This window comes from Erpetoichthys calabaricus, chromosome 3 (genome assembly GCF_900747795.2).
Source record: "Erpetoichthys calabaricus chromosome 3, fErpCal1.3, whole genome shotgun sequence".
In the NCBI taxonomy this organism is placed as follows: domain Eukaryota; kingdom Metazoa; phylum Chordata; class Cladistia; order Polypteriformes; family Polypteridae; genus Erpetoichthys; species Erpetoichthys calabaricus.
The window spans coordinates 31,675,191-31,689,521 of record NC_041396.2 but is presented as its reverse complement, the minus strand read 5'-3'; the positions used below and the strand labels follow the sequence as shown (position 1 = coordinate 31,689,521).

General features: G+C 42.9%; 1 protein-coding gene across 2 annotated transcripts in view; it reads left to right on the top strand.

Moving 5' to 3' along the window:
* Window positions 1-654: 654 nt before the first annotated feature.
* The window catches only part of celsr2 (cadherin, EGF LAG seven-pass G-type receptor 2), a 167,628-nt gene continuing 153,951 nt past the window's right edge, over window positions 655-14,331 (top strand). For both annotated transcript variants that reach the window (XM_028796553.2, XM_051924393.1), the window contains exon 1: window positions 655-4,402. In XM_028796553.2, the coding sequence (XP_028652386.2) occupies window positions 838-4,402 (3,565 nt within the window). In that variant the 5' untranslated portion in view covers window positions 655-837. The remainder of the gene's footprint in view (window positions 4,403-14,331) is intronic.

Here is a 14,331-nt window from a genome sequence, read left to right as displayed (position 1 = left end):
TATGCAAATGTTAATAAAAACAAAAAAGATGAAGGTTCGGGTCGACCCTTTTCGTTTTTCAGTTGCAGGTGCACGCATCTTCATCCCTTCAAATAACTCCATAAAACGGCTGAACTAAACAACGTACTGTATTTCGATTATTTTAAAAGGAATACAAGGTTGTCGGAAATAAATACCATTGTTAAAAATGCTTTATATATATCTTGTTAATAACTGAGACGCAAATGATGATATTGTTAAGTAAAGAAACTGAGACGCTTTATTATTCGGAACCAGTTTGTTTACCCCATTAACAGAATCAGTTTCAAAGGAATTGTTCAACAGCAGCTAAATTACAATGAGGCGGAATAGAAATGCATGTATATGTATTGTTTGAAAACAAAAAATGATAGAAATGACCGACAGAACGAAAATATGGAGCAACAAAGAAAAGTGAAACGTGATCAAAACGGAAAAATGAACGAGGCATGCGGCAAAGAGGGGCTGTAACGCTATAGGCTGCAGCATTGTGTTTAAGTCGCGGTCTTCCTACTCGGGTAGACGTGCGAGTCTGTGGTCTGTGCACGCGCCTTGGTGTTGCCCTTTTAAGAAGCGCGTTCCCCGACCGGTGGGCTCACCCTGGCTCTATTCTCTCTCTCTCTCTCTGTCGGATTTTTCTCCTCCTTGAGCTGTAGCAGGTTTATGATAATGAGAGGGAGCCCACCGAGGCAGAGGCACTTGCAGGAGCCATTTTGAGCGGCTATTCTCTGCAGCTGCTGTGTCTTTAGTTTTTCTCTCCATCGACTCTCCACTTTTGTCCAGACGAGGTATGGGACGCCGGAGGAGCGCGCGCTCGTGATGGGACAGCCGTGTCCTGGAGCGCTGCCCGCCCTGCCCTGGGCGCTGCTGCCTGTCGGCTGCCTCCTCACCCTGGCCGTGCTGTCCGACGCCTACACCGTACACCTGAGCGAGGCGGCGGAGCCCGGCACCGTGCTGCACAGCCTGGCTGCCGGCCGCACCTGCACCCTAGAGCAGGTTGTGGCCCCACGCTTCACGCAACGTTTCCTCCGAACGGACCCGCTGGAGGGTCGCGTTCACATCACACAGCGGCTGAACTGCGCCAGGCTTCCTCGCAACCCGTTTACGGTGTACACCGCCGCCGACTGCAGGGACGCTGCTCGTCCGGAGTTTAGCCACTTGGTGACTGGTCGCTACGAGATACACGTCCATGGCGCTGGGTGCACTGCCAGATCGCGAGGCGGGCAGACCATGCGGGATATGGATGTCCTCAGTCTGCGGACGGACGCCAAATCGCACACCGCCTGCTTTGCGGCGAGGGAGTCGTTGTTCAGGATCGTTGACTTCCTACCGCCGGTGTCCAAAGAGCACTGCGCCCTTCGCTGCCAAGTGTCTGGTAGCCGGCAATTCCATTACGGCGGCGGCTCGCTGCGAGCATCCGAAGCTCTGTGTCTGCAGCGTGGCAGCTTCGCCGAGATGGATCTGCGGTGCGACAGGTGCCAGGTGACCGTCTCCATGCACCTGCGGCTGGGTCTGGGCTCCTTTACACAGCATCGCTTGGAGAGAATTTTGGAAAGCGCGGCCCACTCTGAGACAGGACTGGCCAGTCGTGCCAAGCGGAACGTCAACAGCAGCCCCCAGTTCCAGCCCCCCATGTATCAGGTATCCGTGCCGGAAAACAAGCCAGCTGGCACAGCTGTGGTGGTGGTGAAGGCTACTGATCCAGACGAAGGGGAGGCTGGCCGACTGGAGTACTCCATGGATGCGCTGTTTGACAGCAGGTCTAACAGTTTGTTCACTGTGGATCTTCATAGTGGGACAGTTAGTACAGCTGAACTACTGGACAGAGAAACTAAAGACACCCATGTGTTCCGAGTCACAGCAATTGATAATGGTGTGCCCAGAAGGACTGCAATGGCCACCCTGACGATTACTGTTAGTGACACTAATGATCACGACCCGGTGTTTGAACAGCTGGATTACAAAGAGAGTGTGAGGGAAAATTTGGAAATTGGTTATGAAGTTCTGACTGTCAGAGCCACTGATGGGGATGCTCCAGCTAATGCCAACATACTGTACAGAATCCTCAATAACAATGGCACCAATGTAGTTTTTGAAATCGACTCCAGGTCGGGGGTCATCCGCACCAAAGGTCTAGTGGACAGGGAAACAGTTGATTCATATCAGCTGGTAGTGGAAGCCAATGACCAGGGCCGTGACCCGGGGCCCCGTAGTTCCACCGCCACAGTTTCCATCATGGTGGAGGATGATAATGACAATGCTCCCCAGTTTAGTGAAAAACGGTATGTTGTGCAAGTCCCAGAAGATGTGGCCCCAAATACAGAGATCCTGCAGGTGACAGCCACAGACAACGATAAGGGCAACAATGCACTGGTCCACTTCAGCATCGTGAGTGGTAATGCCCGTGGACATTTTTACATTGATGCCCAAAGTGGTAAAATGGATGTGGTTGGTCAGTTGGACTATGAGGCCAACAAGGAATTTAATCTTCTGATTCGAGCACAGGATGGAGGCAGGCCCCCGTTGTCAAATGTCAGTGGACTTGTGACCGTTCAAGTACTGGACGTTAATGACAATGCTCCAATTTTTGTTAGCACCCCTTTTCAGTCTACTGTTCTGGAGAATGTACCGATTGGCTACTCTGTTATCCATATTCAAGCAATTGATGCTGATTCTGGAGAGAACTCACGCTTGGAATATAAGCTTATTGAAATGGCCCCAAATTTCCCTTTTACCATCAACAATAACACTGGATGGATTGTGGTGGCTGCAGAACTTGACAGAGAGATGGTGGACTTCTATACATTTGGGGTGGAGGCTAAGGATCATGGCCTGCCTCCCATGTCCTCTTCTGCCAGCGTAAGCATCACCATTTTGGATGTCAATGACAACAATCCAGAATTTACCCAGAAGTTCTACAGCATACGTTTAAATGAAGATGCTGCTGTGGGCACAAGTGTGGTTACCGTATCGGCAGTGGACAGAGATGTCAACAGTGTGGTCACCTATCAGATTTCCAGTGGCAACACCAGGAATCGCTTCTCCATTACTAGTCAAAGTGGCGGTGGCCTGATCACTCTTGCCCTGCCTCTGGATTATAAACTTGAACGACAGTACTTTCTCACCATAACTGCTTCTGACGGAACCAGATTTGATACTGCTCAGGTCCACGTTAATGTCACAGATGCCAATACTCATCGCCCTGTCTTCCAGAGCTCCCACTACACAGTAAACATCAATGAGGACCGGCCGATTGGCACCACCGTGGTTGTCATCAGTGCAACTGATGAAGACACAGGTGAGAACTCCAGAATTACATACATCATGGAAGACAGCATCCCTCAGTTTAGGATAGACCCCGACTCTGGAGCCGTCACCACCCAGATGGAACTAGACTATGAGGACCAGGTGTCGTACACATTGGCAATTACTGCTAAAGACAATGGTATTCCCCAAAAATCTGATACCACCTATTTGGAGATTCTTGTGAATGATGTTAATGACAACACACCCCATTTCCTTAGAGAAATTTATGTGGGGACCGTGTATGAGGATGTGCCAATTTTCACCAGTGTTGTCCAGGTTTCAGCCATTGATCGTGATTCTGGCTTGAATGGCAGAGTGTATTACACGTTTCAGGGTGGCGATGATGGGGATGGGGACTTCATAATTGAGTCAACTTCAGGCATTGTGAGGACACTGCGCAGGCTTGACAGGGAAAACATGCCAACATATGAGTTAAAAGCTTTTGCAGTAGACAAGGGGCTCCCTCCCTTAAAAACGCCCATCGATATTCAAGTCACCGTACTTGACGTTAACGACAACCCTCCTGTTTTTGAGAAAGATGAGTTTGACATTCTTGTGGAGGAGAACAGCCCAATAGGACTGGTTGTGGCCAGAATCACTGCCTCAGACCCTGATGAGGGGACAAATGCTCAGATCATGTACCAGATTGTTGAAGGTAATATCCCAGAAGTCTTTCAGCTTGATATCTTCTCCGGGGAGCTGACCGCTCTTGTGGATCTGGATTATGAAGCAAAGTCCGAATATGTGATTGTGGTGCAGGCCACATCCGCCCCATTGGTCAGTCGGGCCACTGTCCATATCAAACTGATTGATAAGAATGACAACGTTCCAGTCCTTAAGAACTTTGAGATCATTTTTAACAATTATGTCACCAACAAATCCAGCAGCTTTCCTAGTGGGGTGATTGGTCGCATTCCTGCGTATGACCCAGATGTCTCGGATACTCTTTACTACAGTTTTGAGCGAGGCAATGAACTTAACTTGATCTTTCTAAATGAAACAACAGGCGAGATTCGGCTGAGCAGCTCTCTGGATAACAACAGGCCCCTGGAAGCTGTCATGCTTGTTTCAGTGTCAGGTAGGAGTGCCTTCGTTTTTATTTGTGCTTGATGCCTTTGCTCTTTTTTTATAAGAGACCAGTTAATTAAATTAGCAATTGTTTTGAACCAGGGATCAAGTGGCTTTCACATCTGTATGTGCTCACATGCTAATGCTTATATGTTTCAGTGTGCTTAACTGCTGTCTTGAGTTGTTCAGTATTGCTATGGTTCTTCACCTTGTCAGCTGTGTTGTCACATTTGTCCTATTTAGCTGAGAGTAAACAACATGAGTTCCTTGTTTCTGTTTGTAGTGTAAGTTGCTGGGTCAGAATACAATTGTCTGTATTTGTGGTGATGGTGGTGATGTGGGGGGGGGGGGGTAGCAGTAGGATATTCACCAATCGAGGGATGTTCTACTCGTATTATAGGAGCTTCTTAGGTGTTTACATACCCATTCCAAGTGCAGTGTGCTTGGGACCTTTCTGTAAATACCACTGATGAATCTAAATGATACCAATTGCTTGCCAGGCAGTTCTGCCTGCAAACTACCAGCTCGGCACTCCTTGTCTTCTGTTTTAAATTAACACTTCATTAATGCTGATGCAGTGTGCTAAATACAAGGTGCTGAAGTTCCATGTGACAGATGTGAATGCAAGCATTTGAAAACAATGATGGAAGATCAATCTGTGAAGCATTTCTCCAGGCTGAGGCCTGGCCTATGAGCAGCTGGGCTCTCGGCCTAACAATTAAGAGCTCAGCATGTGTGCCTCTACCGCACCTGCCATAGGGACCACGGCAAACTAGGGCATGACCTGTTATCTGAACAAAAGAATCGAGCAGCTGAGTCTCGGTGGACTGATGCTGTCCCCAACTTGAGTCCAGTTTGTAATATTCAGATAGGCCTTTTGAGACAGATGAAACCACACTGCTTCATCCTAACTTCTCAAAGATACATTCTGCACAGTAGCGTCTTCCTATTCCTATACAAATAATTCTGCATTGACAAAGCACTTTTGGTTTTTGAAGTGCTATCTATATAGCCCTATGAAATACAAGAATGGTGCTGCTATTAGCATAATTGTATCTTGGGTTTGAATCCTGCGCCTTCTTGTTGTCTGGGTAGAATTTGTACTTTCTCTGTATCTGTGTGGGTTTTCTTCCCACATCCCTGAAGACGTCTTGCTTGTCTTAATTGATGCCTTTTATATTGACTCCACGTGGGTGTATGCATGAGTGTGCTCACATCTGAGTGGTGCTTGTTTGGAGCTGGCCGCTACATCAAACAAAGTGCTGGTAGGGTGGGCTTCAGCTCCTCATGACCCTGAATTAGAATTGGCAAATTTTGAGAATGCTATAATTTTTTAATTAAAGAGCAACCAGTTAACAGAGTTTGATTAAGCTTTATTGACATTGAACACAGCACATGCCAACAAAATGCAGTTTTGTATCTAACCACAAGTGCAAACAGAAGTTAATACAAGTAATGAGATAGATATAAATAAGTAAAGCAGTGAGGGATTGTTCAGACGAGAGTAAATGAAGAGAATATACAGAATGTTTAGTGAGCTAAAATACAATCTGGACAGTGTATATACAGTAAGTACAGCATGGATAGAATAGGATAAGTACAGTGAAAAATGAAAACAGTTTAAATCGTAGAAAGAGTGACATGCAGAATTACAGCAGAGCCCTGCTAGTTCCAAGCTATTAATGGTTCAAGACTACAGTGCAGACATCAGCGTGTTCACATTCACACACAAAACCAGGATAAGGTGATATGGTTTCTTAAAAACGTGAACTTGTGGAGTTCGTCTTTGGCAAAATGCTCAGACGTCATTAAACTGCACTAAAACGAGTTAAACGTCATCAAATGAGTTCAATGTCTGAAAGCAAGCATGAAGCCTGTGAGTGTTTTCTTGCATTTCTGTAAATGCGTTTAGTCCATCCTGTGTTGTAAAGTAAATAACGCTCATTCCCTTTTCACACCCTTGACCTGAACACTGGCCACTACACCACACCATAACACTATTTCAACACATCTAGAGCAAATAGCTTGATTAAAACTAATTTATTTGTAGGTTTCTATTACCAGATTGAACACAGCTCACTGTGACATTGAGCCCTGTGAAGGAGTGGCATACCAGTATGTGGGCTTGTTGCCTTACCCCCAGTGCTGCTGGGATAATGATGACATAGGTGTTTTTACTTCAATAAGTATTGCATTAGGTTTCTCGTTAATTTAAAAAGTAATCAGACCACGTAACGCAAGTTACTTTTTAACAAGTTAACCCGAACACTGCTCCCGTGATTGTGCTGCTGAGTTTAGCCCTGTATATTCAGTTCATCAACATAAATTTATCAAAATATTGAAACAGATTACTTCAACCAAGAATAAAGTGGATTGCCCAAGCATTTGCCTGAGGAAATTTATCTTGTACCTGTGGCTGGTGAAAGAATGTATGAAGCTAACGCACACACAGGCTAACAATGTGCAACAGATGCATGCAGACAACAGAATTCGTAGGTGTAACCTGGTTAAGGGTTTACATGGCTAATTGACTGGGTTACTCACAGAGACATTTATGTGTGCTGACTTGGTTTCCTGGAGGTAGTCGGTGGTGAGGTTCAGTGAATCTAGCTGCCTAATGTGACCTACCCAGCAAATCACTTCATAGTCTGCGACTTGTTCTGATAAAATTAAACCGGTTTGTCTTTAGTCGTAGGGGCAGGCTTACGTGCATGAGTGCTGACAAATAGTGAATGCTTATCCGGAAGTACATTTACTGTAATGCAGTGATGACGAATTAGGAGTGCGGGTGATTTTGACCTTACAGACAGAAGAGCTTGTCTGTCTGATGGCTCTTGTTTTATGTACCACGGCAGAATGGATTAAAGGGTAGAGATTGCAGCTGAACTTGCCGTAGCCTCTTTGTACATTGCCGGGTCTGTCAAGTGGCACGGTATTAGTGAGTGAGTGAGAGTGTGCTGGAAGTTCTGCACTCAGTCGGTAAATGTGACATGCCCAGCATTTTTCACTCATTTAGGATGACATGATCTGGTGAACTGTGGTTGGCAAATCTGACATATCTCACAACTTGAAGTCGTGTAATGTGATCTCAATGCTATCAGTTAGCAACCGGATAACTTGGCACCATCTGCCCATGTGTGAAACAGACATCTAATTAAGAATTTTGGCTAAAAAAGTTTTGGGAAAAAGTGTTACTAATTTACTTTGCTGCAGAAAAAATTAGTTGAATTTAGTAGAAGAAAATAGTTTTGTTGGAATTGCTACTGATATCTGACCCAGGATTCTGCCACACACCTGAAGCCTGTGATGGACTAAGCAGGTTCACATCCATCCATCCATCCATCCATTTTCCAACCTGCTGAATCCGAACACAGGGTCACGGGGGTCTGCTGGAGCCAATCCCAGCCAACACAGGGCACAAGGCAGGAACCAATCCCGGGCAGGGTGCCAACCCACCGCAGGACACACACAAACACACCCACACACCAAGCACACACCAGGGCCAATTTAGTAATGAATGTTATTAATAATTTGGCACAATTACAGCAGAAACAAGACACCTAACTAAATTGGGCAAGCCAATAATAGCAAAACTGGAATTAAAACTTGCATTTCCTCCTTAAGCAGGTTTGAGAGTCGTGGCCCTTTACACAATTTAAAAAATGTCTTGAAATGCACACAGGTTCTTCTTTCCAGACCCGACACAGTCCTTCTTTGCAGAGTCAAACAATGTCCACCACTCTGAAGAACTGTGCATGTGATGTGAGATTCAGTCCCAGATGGGGAGAAATATTGTTTACTCACCTAGACGTTCATTTCTTACATCCTGGATGAACCTGGCATCACAATTTTGTGCTTCTATCTCATTTAAATGGACCTTTCAGAGAATGTAATAACACATACAAAATCATATAGAAATAGTCTTTCCAGGGTGTAAAATAAAAAATACAGTATCATATAGAAGGAAGGAATGATTTATAAATATATCCCATGAGAGAATTTTATGTGCATCTACTTGTGTTCCAAAGCAAAATTAATCCTGGAGTTGTTCACACCATTAGTACTGTAATTCTCTTATCATTCAACAAAGCAGAGGCCATCTCCTTAGGTACACAACACTCTATACATTAAAATGTACATATATTTCATTTAGCAGGTGTTAAAAATCTGGACAGCATGTTGGCACAGTGGTTAGGACTGCTGCCTAGCAAACTTGGCATCTAATGTTTGAGTCACATGCCTCATCTTTGTCCATATGGAACATGCATGTTCTCCTGTGTCTGCACGGTGCACCGGTTTTCCTCCCATATAATAAAGATATGAAGGTCAGGTTAACAGATGACATCAAATTGACCCTGTGTGGGTTTATGCATGCATGAGTTGGCCCTGTGATGGACTGGCACATAATCCAGGGCTGGTTTCTGCCTTGTTCGTGATGTTTCTGAGACAGGCTTTTAGCCGCTTTGCCAACCTGAATTGCATTAATTGGGTTTGATGATATTATGTTTTTCTCTGCTTTTTTTTTTTTTTTTTAACAAATTACAAGTGAAAACAAACATTAGGCATTCTGTACAAGTACAGACACTGTTACATTCACGTCACCTGGAAAGAACCCTTCGCACACAATTAAAATGAGCAAATTCTGCAATGCAAGCAGCACTGTCTTGGTTACACATTGTGAGGCACAAAGTAATTTGCACATAAAGTCGGCTTAGTGAAGTGCATTGTTCTGTTTCTCAGGCAGACTGTGAGATTTGCTGAGTAGATCGAGTAAAACAGGGCCTACGGGTCCATTTGTGTGTAACCAAGCTAGGCTGAGCTTTGGACTATTCAGCATACTCTGGATACTCTGATGACCCAAGCCTTCAAGATCTTAAGTTATTTGAGGTAGGCATGCAAACCTTTATTTTTTGTTTAGCTGAATTTAATACAAAGTTACATGTTGCAAATTAAATGACTTGCTCAAGGCTACACATTGAGTCAGGGCTGAGGACTGAGCTGGCAATATTATAGTTAACATTGCAAAACTTTCATCATTATTCATGTCTTAAGCCGATATCACATTACGCAACTTTTAGTCAGTTGGTATGTCAGACTTGACAACTGCAGTTGCTGATCTTGACTGAAAATTGCTGATCATGTCACATATACTGACTACGTGCTGACCTTCTAGCGACGGCAACAACAGTAATACTATTTCTTGTATAGCCCAAAATCACACGAGGAATGCCTCAGTGGGCTTTAACAGGCCCTGTTTTTGACAGCCCCTCCTTGACTCCCTAAGAAGACAAGAAAGGGAAAAGGCAATTCCAGGTAGATTGGGCCCCTTTTTGTGACAGCCAATAGCGTGCTGTCTGATGGAGCTGGCGTTGTACGAAGCGTTAACAGGTATTGTGAGTTCAGCTGCAATCTTTACCCATTTGTTTCTTTTCTCCATTCTGTCATGGTACATAAAACATGAGACATCACATGGATGAGCTTCTTGTCTGTTTGTGAGGTCCAAAACAACTGAGTTCCTTAATTCTTGTTGGTGCATTCCGGGCATGGTACTTCCGGATAAGTATTCACTAGTTTGTCAGCTCTTATGCACTAAAACCTGCATCTATGACTAAAGACAAAATCGACCCTGTTTGATTTTATCAGGGCGAGCTGCAGACTAGTTGGAATGAATTGCTGGGCAGGTCACATTCCGCGACTTAGTTCTTGGGGCTTGGCAAGATTATGTAAATAAAGCGTGCGGCTGAAAATCACTGGAAAAGTTACATGATGTGACACGGCCATGGACTTTGTTGTTTTCAACCATGCTCCCGTCTGGACTGCTCCATTAGCTCAACAACAAAAGCCAAATTGGCTAGCTCTGTTTGGTCTTGTTCGTTCTTCACATGTATTTGCCTCAACTGAGCCACACATAACACTTTTAAGTTTAAGTAGACTTTATTATCCTGGAGGAAAATCTATGGTAAGCTTACATATTTTTTTGTGGTTAGTGAAGGAGGCACGTGGGGTGAATTATCAGATTCAGGCAATGGAAGGGCTTCAGGTAACGTGTTGTGTACATCTCTGACTGTGTCACACTTATTGAGTTCTTGGTCATTAAGAGAAGGTTGAATCTGGTCTTAAGATAGGAAGAAGCTTGTGGGAGCTGTTCTCAGTGGGGTGCAGGCTTCTTTATGTTAATGAAGCAGCATTTCTTTGGAGAGAAGCCAGTGCAAATTAAAAAGATTATCCTGGGACTGTTAACTGAGGACTGGCGGCAGGGTATGTAACAAAAGGCCTTGGGCCTTCTGTATTGTCTGTTGGTACTCAGTAACCAGGACTGAGGACTGGGCTGTGCAGCTGTGGTTTCAAGGGGATTTAGCAGTCAGTTATGTACGAGTTCCCAGAAGACACGAACACAGCTGCTCACCTTTGTCTCGGCTCTTGTGGGATGAGGTGTGTGTCTGTGGCTCATGACTTAGTCACTCTCTAGTATTTGCCTCCTCTGTAGTTGGCATCAGATGTAACTAAATCCAACCTGAAGTGACTGTTTTCACAAATGACTGTGTGCCTAGGTACTTGAGAGCCCCCCCCCTCACCCCCACCCCCCACCTCACAAGCTGGCCTATTAATAAGATGTCTGAATGACAAAGATGTTTAGGGGCCATTCTAGTGGCTGCTGATGTCTAGTTAATGACTACAAGCGTGTCAATGCAAACAGCGGGGGTCTTAGTGGAGACAGAAGCTCTCTTTACAGTTCTTGTTATTTTAGACCAGCCGCCTCACTTTCTCCCTCCTCTGTCTTCTGGGTAACTTGTTTGGTGGTCAATGTCTTCTCACAGAACCTTTTTGTGGTTTTGTTTTCATTCCGTTTATTCTTATGTAATACCCTTCTCATACTACATGGATTGTTGGCTCCCACAATATTTATTTTTATTCATTCTTCATTCTAATTAGGGCTATGTCCACACTAGAGCTTTTTATGTTTTATAAACGCAGATATTAGTCACCATTTTCGCTTTTTGTCCATACTTCTCCGGCATTTTTACCCCCCATAATATAGGCATTTGAAAATGCTCTCCAGCGCTGTGTACTTCTGAGAATTCAGCCTCCGCGTTGTGGAGTGGAAGGTGAAAACACAGACTTTAATTGTGTTGATTAGTTTCTGCTTATTATGTGATGATCCACTGATTGGATCTGTTCATTACAACATCTCCAAATTGGACACCCTTCACGAAAGAAAACCATATTCCATCATAGTGGACTGCCACTTTCCACAGTGCTTGTCGTGTTGCTGATCTGAATGCGTCTAAATTGTATTTTTTACACTTTGAATGCTGCATACTTGTGCAAAATGCAAAGAATATACCAGTCACGACTGATCACAGTAAATTCTGTGGCCAGTAGCTTTACCATCCCTTCAAGATTTTTTTCTGCTTATGTCGTATACATTTACAGTTGTGTTACTGTCTGTTGTTTTAATTTCAACACGCCATTTTAAAATGAAAACATCGTAGTGTGGACATACTCTAAATGTTAAATGAATTAATGAAAACACACTTATTACCAATATCGTAAATAACTACTGGTATATTTAGTAATAAGATGATGTTTAAGCATTACAAACACAAATTAAGTGCGTTGGCATTATATAAAAATGAACAAGACTGCAAGGACTAGAAGTATGTGCAATAATAATCTAATAATATACAGTATGCAGGAGTATGTAACAGCCTTTACCAATATAATACATTTTTAACAAACAAATAATTAAAGTAGTGCACTAAAACCAAGCATGCTTGACAGCATTATTAATATATGAAGTAGTAGTAAAGGTTCAGTTCTTATTAATATAATAAACTAATAATAAGATTATAAGCAGTAACAACACAATCATTTATACTAGGAGAAAATGTAATATCCATAGAATAAGCTTGTAAATGTGGACTATTCATAGTGTTACTAAGAATTTCTAATATAATAAACTTAATAATAATAATAATTCATTACATTTATATAGCGCTTTTCTTAGTACTCAAAGCGCTATCCACACAGGGAGGAACCGGGAAGCGAACCCACAATCTTCCACAGTCTCTTACTACAAAGCAGCAGCACTACCACTGCGCCACCTGTGAGGACATATACAAGTACTACTGTATATAAGCATATCTACTATCTATATATAAAAGTTTAGCAAAATTGTGCAATGTCTTTATATAACGTTTTTGTGTGACGTTTTCACGCAATGCTTGATTTTCTTCAAAACTGTAGGCCATATAGTATACATTTATATATATCATTTTTTCATCTTCATTAGGAGAATACAACAGTGATACTCTCATGTCAGTACAACCAATTTAATGTGCATACGTCAAACAAAATACCTTGTATACATCTCCTCCGCTAAGAACAGTAGTAGTTCAGTTGTGTGTCAGCAGTCGACAAATAAAGCCTATGTAATGGCATACGCTTGAAAATTGTAAAACTGCATAAACATTCAATTGCTGGCAAAATCATGACTTCTTGATCATGCAGGAGAAGTCGTTTTCCTTCTGTGTATTAAGTTAGATACTTCAGCAAGTATGATGAGTTCATCTTGCATAGATGACAATTTCCAATAGTTTTAGTGTTTGCTGTAACTATAAATAAATCTCAGAGTTTTAACCATGTTGAAATATTTCTGATGTTCACTTGCTATCTAGGGGGATTTAGGCAGCCATAGGCGGCTTGAGGGGACACACACCCTCATAGTAAGCTAATGATTAGAGTAGTAAGAATAGTAGTAGTAGTAGTAGTAGTAGTATTGTCACATGTGACAACAATAACATTTATCTGTGTAGCACACGTTCATACATGAAAGTTACACAGAGTAGGTGGAGGGTCGTGTCTCCTATAATATTTCCTTCTTTGATATATTGCAGTTGTGATTCCAGGTAACTGGACATGCAAGTAAGCATTTTTCTGCATTCTAACACTAAATTAAAACAAAAATTCAATTAAAGTGTAGGTACCAGAGTAGGCTTTTTATAAAATGCATCCACTTGAGTTCCAAACCACAATTAAGCTTGGAGTTCTTCATTGTAATTCTCTTATCATTAAGAAAAATATTCAAATTGGGCAATGGCTCTGCGGTGGGTTGGCACCCTGCCCAGGATTGGTTCCTGCCTTGCACCCTGTGTTGGGCTGGGATTGGCTCCAGCAGAACCTCGTGACCTTGTGTTCGGATTCAGAGATTTGGAAAATGGATGGATGGATGACAATGGCTACCTTTTAAGTCATTTATGAATATTCCCATTTGAAGTTGTTTAGAGTTTGAATAAGTAATCCTGGATCTGTTTTAAAGATGCCAGGGTACATGTTGTTTATTTCTAGCACTTTATATTTTGAATTGTCTCTTGATATTGTCATGACAGAATTCCTATCCTGTTGTAATTTTTTACAAATACATGTTTCCTCATACATTAATTAGGAATTTCTCCTTAACCTAAACCCCATCTCAATAGCACCAGGTACAAGACAAGAAACCAGTCTTGTCTGTGGTGCCCTTTCACCGAAAGAGACACTTAGACACACACCTACAGTACTAGGCCAATATAAAGATGGCAGTTATTGTAACTTGCACACCTTTTGGGATAGGAGGCGGACAGTGTGATTTAGTGGTTAAGGCTTTGGACTTCAAACGCTGAGATAGAGGGTTTACATCCCTCTACCGACACTTAGAACATTGAAATGCACTTTAATATATACGTTTTTCACAGAAACCTGGTTTATAAGATGCAATGTAAACCCTAATTCAAGGTAGAGTAACTGGGATGTTAGTCTCTGAGAAACCTGGTTAACCCATGTAGATTTCTCCATTAATAACCCAGTTATGTGGCTATGTAAACCCTTAACCAGGTTACACTTACGGATTTCGTATTCTGAGTATGTCCACTGCACTCTATTAGCCTGTGCTTGTCTTAG